Source organism: Merops nubicus, unplaced genomic scaffold, assembly GCF_000691845.1.
Source record: "Merops nubicus isolate BGI_N331 unplaced genomic scaffold, ASM69184v1 scaffold23208, whole genome shotgun sequence".
Classification (NCBI taxonomy): domain Eukaryota; kingdom Metazoa; phylum Chordata; class Aves; order Coraciiformes; family Meropidae; genus Merops; species Merops nubicus.
Window position 1 is genome coordinate 35,776 of NW_008628043.1, and position 7,497 is coordinate 43,272.

General features: G+C 42.6%; 1 protein-coding gene across 1 annotated transcript; it reads right to left on the bottom strand.

Annotated features, from left to right (window-relative positions):
* Window positions 1-1,498: 1,498 nt before the first annotated feature.
* On the bottom strand, window positions 1,499-4,791 carry REV1 (REV1, polymerase (DNA directed)). The gene is made up of 4 exons (XM_008946557.1): window positions 4,659-4,791; window positions 4,314-4,473; window positions 3,363-3,465; window positions 1,499-1,921 (listed from the first exon to the last, which is right to left on the bottom strand). The coding sequence occupies exons 1-4, from the start codon at window positions 4,728-4,730 to the stop codon at window positions 1,810-1,812; spliced, it is 447 nt and encodes a 148-aa protein (XP_008944805.1). The 5' UTR covers window positions 4,731-4,791; the 3' UTR covers window positions 1,499-1,809.
* Between the last annotated feature and the right edge of the window lie 2,706 nt (window positions 4,792-7,497).

The following is a 7,497-nucleotide window of genomic DNA, read 5'->3' on the forward strand; positions in this document are numbered from 1 at the left end:
GTGCAGAAACCATTACCAAGGAAATGGAACTTTTAGCTTACCTTTTTGTTTGCTAGACTTTAAACTTGCCGTTGAAAAGGTCCTTTACACTATGGCTGGTGTGTGGTGCAAATTCACATCACTGGTTGTGTGGCTTAGAGTAGAATGGTCACAGTGAAGAGACTGCATTGAATTGTTACCATTTTATTTTGCAAACTATGCAATCATGAAAACTACACTAATAAAGGAAGCTAACTGAAGAACCCAGATGTCAAACATCATGGTCTTGATACATTCCTGATGTGTTCCTCGGTGGTGGAAGTGTGTTCTTCCCCAGGTAAAAACTCTGGGAAAAGGATTGTACTAGTTTTACAGGATGCTGCTGTGGAGCCTGTGAAATACCTCCCTTGAAAGGCTTTAAGGAAGCAGGTAACTTTTGAATATAACATTTAAGGGATTGAAGCAAGGATCACAAAGAGAGAAAGCCACTAAGGAGCTGTACTCAGCTAAGTGATGCTTTTCAGTCCCATTTTTTTGGAAATAAGGTGCTAGTTTTAAGTATGTCTTTACCAGTTGCAGAACCAGAGCTGTGTACCTGAAACCTTGTTTGAATTTCAACCATCATCTTCATGGATGTGAACAGTTCCTTAGCTTGCTCATTTTCTTAAAGGGGGAGAAAAAGGGAGAAGGCAGCTCCAAAAGCAGCACCTAAAAAGGGGCTCTGAAAGACCCAGACTAGAACCTCTCTGCTCAGGGTAGGGGCAGTCAGAGCAGGTTGCCCAGGACTTCAGGCAGTCAGGTTTTAAGCATCACCACTGACGGACAATGCACAACTCCTGTGGGCAAGCCTGTTGGTTAGTGCCTGTTGTCTTGTGCCCTCTCACTTGATAGCACAGGGTTTTCCTTACCACCTGGGTTTTCGTCAGGTGGTCTTCCTTCTTTCCAGGCCCCTGAACAGCTTTGCTTCAATGTACTGGGCCAAACAGAACTGTGTGAGGCTGGTGTATGTCTGGAAACAGCAGACTGGCCCAAAGCACAAACGGCAGCGCCACACGCGTGCGTTCCCTCCCTCCCACAGCCAGGGAGAGAGAGCGGGGACGCGTTCCTGCTGTGACCCGCTGTGGGAAGGAGAGGCGTGTCCCAGGCTGGGGAGAAGCACGGGGTGTTAGATGGGAACGTGGCTCCTCCTGAGCAGGAGACCCCGAGGACTCGGGTATGTCAGCTCCGGCCTGGCTCCTCTGCAGCGCTCCTTTGGGGTGCCTGCTCCTGGGCCCCACGAGCACACGTAGCACCCCCGCCCCGGCCGGCGCCGCGCGGGCTGTGGGAGCAGCCGCTGTCTGAAGGATGAACCCAAAAATGAGCTGAAATTCTTCCCTGGGCTTAAAATCTGTGGTTGCTGTCAGCGGGGAATGAAACAAAGCACAGGCAGGGGAGCGTGCATGACTGACACGACATCAAAGCTAGTAAGGGGTCTGCGACATTCAAACTGAAGCATCACAAAATAGAATCAGTACAAAAATATACATACAGTTCTTTATTAAACAACTGTAAACACTTCACTGTAAAAATCCATAAAACTTTATAAACAAACATTTTGTAAATAGATTCTATACTACAATAAAAGAATTTTAACACAATTATTTACATGCAATACTGACAAATTTGGCACTTTCTGAAAAGAAATGTACAAAACACTTTGTTGTTTAAAAAGAAATTTGAAATTATAAAAACTCAGGGCATTACTATCATGCACTTTGCAAATACCTCACAAGCACTTATGGCACAGCTAGCAGAGGGCTCCAGGCTCTCATCAAGCTCCTTACTACAAGTTCAGATAACTTTTAATGTGCTTCCGTAAGTTTGTTGTAAAACTACCTGAACATTGTCAAGAATGAAGTCAAATGCCATGTTCCAAACTGATTCCACAGATGACTGCATTAACCTGAAGGGGAACAGGAAGAAGAGGCAGAAAATTACCATTACAGCACCAGTCCTTTCTACAGTAGGTTTGGGGTTTCCTAGTGGAAGACAAGAGCACGACAGTTCCCTGTGAACTCCTGGTGGAGCCCTGTCATCTGCTCCTGTACACCATGTCTCACCCAGTGCCACCGGCTGCTCTGCCAGTCAGTGGTGCAGTTCTGGTGTGGTGGTGTCACACCGACCTGCCAGTGTTGGTGTTCTGCAGTGGCTGTAAACCTGTGACCAAAGCTGTGACCTTCTACCACCTTCACACTGCAGAACCCAAAAGGGCAAGCTGCTGGATCCTGACCTTTCCTTCCTCATCCCAAGACACAGATGCTGTGCTTCTTCCCTCCAGTGAATGCCAAGGGTGACCAAGACACTTAAATAATAAGTTCCAGGGACACTATAGTGTTTATTGCTAAAAACAGAACCAACTCGTGGAGGCCCACAGAGAGCTGTGAGTTACCTCTACCCTTCCTCTGCTACTAGAAGCAAATTAAGGACGTGTTCAAGGAACACCAAGCAGCTCTGTGTTCTCAAGATCTCCTTCTGGATCACTGCTGCAGGAGAGCCGAGGGCCCTGCACCCAGAGCTTTGGCAGGCCAAGGGCAGTGTCAGAGGCAGAGCTGTGCAGCAGCCCACTCCCCATTCCCTGCCCTGCGCTCCTCCCCAGGCCCCGGAGAGACTGCTGCCGGTGCCGAGCTCAGGCACAGGGACCGGGAAGGGGAGAGCTGCCTGCTGAGGAGCTTCATGTGCTCACAGCATTCACCACAACACTTAACTGCTCTCTGTGTCCTGCGTTTTCTGGGGCTTAAAGGCATCCCATAGTACAAAAGCATGGTGAGGCGTTTACATTGCTGTAGTCTTTTGGGTGTACATCAGTTCTGTGAAATAAATATTTTCCAGCTCTAACCCTTCAGGCTGAGCTCTACAGCCAAGTGTCAGCTGGTAAGCAAGTCATAAATGGAACTTGGGCCTCCTGACTCATGGGGAGAGTAACAGGAGCACAATAACCAAGTAACAAACGTGATTTTAACTGGTTGGAGGTGAGGCAGTAGCTGGATACAGCAAAATGAAATCAGATGAAGCAAAGGAAAGATCTAAGGTGCCACAATAAATGAAAGGATGAGGAAAAGGGGCAATGCTGACAAAACCTAGACCCTTTGTCTAGGAACAGAAGACTTTGTTGCAAACACTATTAAATGCTACTCTTAATTTTTCACAAATTACCACTTATTTTAACAGCCCAACTTCTCCCCTCCCTCTCCCCATTTTTTAATAAAATTTAAGCTCAAAATGTTTACACTCATTAATGGAATGTCTACTGGGCTTGTGGCCTCACATTGAAGTCATTGAAACATCTAGTGCATAAGTTCTACCAGAAGTAGTCTAAATATCACAAATAGAAGCAATTAAGCTACCTTTTCATGTACTTAACAACCAGATCTAACTTTTCCAAATCTTTTTCTTCTATTAGATCAGTACAATACTTCACAACCTGTAGAATGTCTTCTTCCATAGGATCTGTAATAAGAAAAAAAAAAAGTTTCTCTAAGTATACTTAGAATACAATCCTCAAATAATTGGAATCTAACAGAAGTTCTGCAGTGCTGATGCCTCAGGGGCCAGTCTCAGGACTGCTGTGTTCCCACACCTCCCCCAGCATCTGAAGCTCTGCATGTCAGAGGGCTGCAAGGTCCTGAAAGAATCTGTCTCATAAACTTCTGCTTTTGCTTCAGGAAGAACAAATGACAACCAAGCTATTATTAACCCAGGGGAAAAGAAAGATGGATTTAGAACGGAATGGCTGCTTTGAAAGTCTTGGGAGAATAGTCCAGGGTACAAAGGATCCTGCAGGTCACATTTCCCAAGATACTAAGGCACTGTTTGACATCATGTTAAAATTCAAGCAACACTTCAGCAATGGTGGTATACTTCTGGCACTTTATTCCAGCCTTCCAGCAGTTCTTTCAAAAAAAACCCCCGCTATCCTTTGCCTCTAAAATACTATCTTCATAGAAGGGGACTTCCAACAGCTTCCATCCTAGTGGTTGTAACGTGCTGAACAAGGTATGGAAAACCTCCTACACAAGTAACATCAAGACCTAAGACAAGGGCCTGACGAAAGGGCTGAAGAGCAAAAGCAGGTAGCTTTGAATGATGTTACACAAGAAACAGCAGCTGGCAAAGCCACAGAATAACAACTGCGTAGGAAGAACCAAGTTACTTCAAGATTGCAAGGCAGTACAACTTCAAGGTTACTGTGAAAAATAACCACTGAAAGGAAGCAGGAAGAAAGTACAAAAAGCCTACTACAAAAGTAGTTTTCCTTGTGATGCATGCCAGACCAACACCTGCACGACAGCCCCTACCTGAGATAGTTGTAATCCATTCTTTCAACAGTGACTTCACATCATTGAACTCAACAGCTCCAGCTAGGTTGGGTGCCTGTGGCCTGAACGAACCAGGCTGCTGCTCAGTCTGCAGAGCTGATGGGCCTGAAGAATCTGAAGTTGATGGAACTGCTCCTGGCTGTTCCAAACACAAAAGTTGATAATGCTCAGTGTGACAAATATGGTCACATCATACACACACACACACAGAGATAAGTGCCTAGGTAAAGAATCCAATAAAGAAACAAAGTTGCATTTGTGAACAAGGACTCAGTCTAAAGAAACAGACACAGCTCCACCCAAAGCTGCTACTGTTAAAATTACCTGGGCAGCTGTTCCTTCTTGTTTCAAGAAACCATCTATTAGCTTCTGTGGGCTTCCAGACATAGCCGCCATGGTTTTTGCAGGGCTACCAACAAGTTTGTTTTTCAAAGGACTCTGAATATTTTTTACAGGACTGACTGGATTTTTTTTCCTGATTTTCTTCTTATTTTTCACCGTTGCATGCTTCAGGTGTACCAAAGGATTTTTTGCCACTGAAAAACACAGAAGTAGTCAGTGGTCAATACATTTAAAATTTAATACTTTTCCAGTGAAAAGGGGCTCTGCATCCTCCATAAAAATCTATGGATCAGTTAGGAGAACATAACCTAGATAAAGCAACACTCTAACACTCACACACCATTCCAGACGTGGGCTATGTTTTAAGTATTTCAAAAGCACTGCTACACATTAGTGTACTCAGGATACTCAACTATTCACAAGTCTTTTAATATCAGGTATTTCAGTGCTTGAATATGAGCAGCTGGTGGAATCTAAAGCTGCCTGGACAAACTGCTTCACCTCAGTCACGGCACCATCCCATCTAGGTACCTGCTAAGACTTCTCACCAGTGTATATCTGCAAAACAAGCAGCAAAAAGCCCCATAAACTTTTATCATAGTTTATCAGGAAATGGCTCTTGTTCCATCATACTAACAGATCTGCATTAGTCCACTGACTCTGAAATCAAGGCTTCAGTCTAATAATGCAGTATTTAACTGACAACAAACCCAATGACATTTCCAACCTATTTTATGAGAAAGCATGTTCAGGGGAATTGATCTTACTTCTTTCTACTGATTATAAAATGGAGACCTGAGCTATCAGCTCAGAGTAAAATCACCTGACTACCAGACACAGGGCAGATGTATCATATCTCTAGCTGCTGAAGCCCCACCAGTGCTATGGGTTTCAGGGAGCCACGGGAACGCTATCTGAATGCACTTTAACTACCCCAGGTATGTGAGATGCAATACTTTTAATCACAAGACATATCAAGTTTAGATTCCATTCTGCAAACATATGGGCATGGATAAGTTTAATGCCACAGTCCTCCCAAAACTGAATTAATTACCCATTTAAGTAAAGCCAGGCAGCTGTTTGCAAAATGAGACCACAGCTGGTTGTAACTGACACTGTCAAAAATAAATACAGAAATTTGATTTCACATGGCATCTTCATAGAAGCCTTAGTTATATTTTCCAGTTTGTTCTTTAAGGTAGCCTAACTCTCTCTGAATAGTAAACAACTCCTGTGCAACTACATATACTTACCAAAAGCGTTAGCAGGCTGCTGCTCTGATTGCCTTTGCCTTTGATCATATGCATCTTTCAGCTCTGCTTGTAACTCAGCAGGTAGTGCAGCAAAAACCTCGGGGTCCACCTGAACAGTAACAAAAATGCACTGCATTATTTCACCAGTGAGCAACACTGCTTGCTTTCCTCACATGAGAAAGGTATTTACATTCCACCCTGAGCAAAAATAAATGAGATACAACTGAAATGCTGTAAAAGACATCGTACATCTTCCTCACGCACTTTAGCTCATAAACACCATAAAATTTTCCATTTAATATTACTCTACATTTATTATTTTATAAAATTACCATTTATGGGCCTATAAGACACCAACCATCTTTATTCACTTACTGATTTACAGTACAGCTGTAGTAACAGCACAATTAAGCCTAACTCAGAGAACACTCCTTTCCAATTTCCCAACTCCAACACTGTGACCATCACACTTTGGTTCCCCCACTTCTTTCGATACTTCTGTTTTCTGGAAGCTGCTACACTCCTCAAACACAATGTCCTTGGCAACAGTCTTGCTTCTTGAAGGACGGGAAAAAGAAATCCAGCTACCTCCTATTTTGGACTAGTGCAAAAGAGTTTGATTTCTTTCCCCCCCAGTTGTCCAGCCCCTTGTGGCACTGACAAAAACATTGTCCCTCTCTTCCGACTCTCCCCCGGGGCTTGAACTCTAAACAGGAAATCATTTGTTGCAAACTGCAATACACACTCGTATGGACAAAATAAAATTTCACTTATTATTGGTTATCCTCTGTCATCGTGTGTCTGAAGTAGCAAACTGGTGACAGACTAGCCTTGTATTCTGAGTTTTACAACATTAATGGACAGTGTTTTCAGTTCATAGTCTGCAAAATCTAATTCAAACCATCATTTAGAGGATTAAACCTGCCCAGTGGGAGAGTGCTCTTCATTTCAGTGCTAAAATTTCAAGACGTGCACAAACGAAAAAAAAAGGTATTCTAAATTGCTGTTACTATTCTAAGGTCATAATAAAGTTTCTGCCATTATCTAAGATGCTGTATTTAATATACACCAGTATGCATATATATAAAAAGTTATCTCTTATTTTCAATAGAGGTTGGGGTTTTTTTAATCCAAAATATGTATGCAATGCCAGGAAGGTAGGCTGTGCTTTTCACACATATGGTGTCAAAATTATATAGATAGTAAACATGAATGTACTCCCACAGGTAAAACTCATCAATTTAGCACATTTTTTCCATTTTTACAACTGCATGTGCCAACACAATTTTTTCTCCATGCAAAATATGCACTAATTAAAGCAGGAAACAGGAATTGACCTTAATTACTGCATACATTGGGCAGAACAAAGCACTATAGTGGAATGTAGCCAACTAAATTCAGAGGCTTAAGTTATTTTTTAAATATAAATTTTATTTAATAAAACTGTTTAAAAAAAAAAAAAAGGTTAGTGTTCCCTAGTTAAGCATTTGAAAGTCATGAATTGAGAAGGCCCTGAATTAACACTGGGTTTTGTGTTCATCACTTAATTCATAGAATCATAGAATCCT

Bases quoted from the DNA above. Each gene is read 5' to 3' on its own strand.
- REV1 (XM_008946557.1), bottom strand. From the start codon at position 4,730: ATGGCGGCTATGTCTGGAAGCCCACAGAAGCTAATAGATGGTTTCTTG. The intron at 4,474-4,658 runs GTAATTTTAACA...TGTTTGGAACAG, and splicing joins AAGAAGGAACAGCTGCCCAG to CCAGGAGCAGTTCCATCAAC. The intron at 1,922-3,362 runs GTAGCTTAATTG...GTTCCCCTTCAG, and splicing joins GTTGTTAAGTACATGAAAAG to GTTAATGCAGTCATCTGTGG.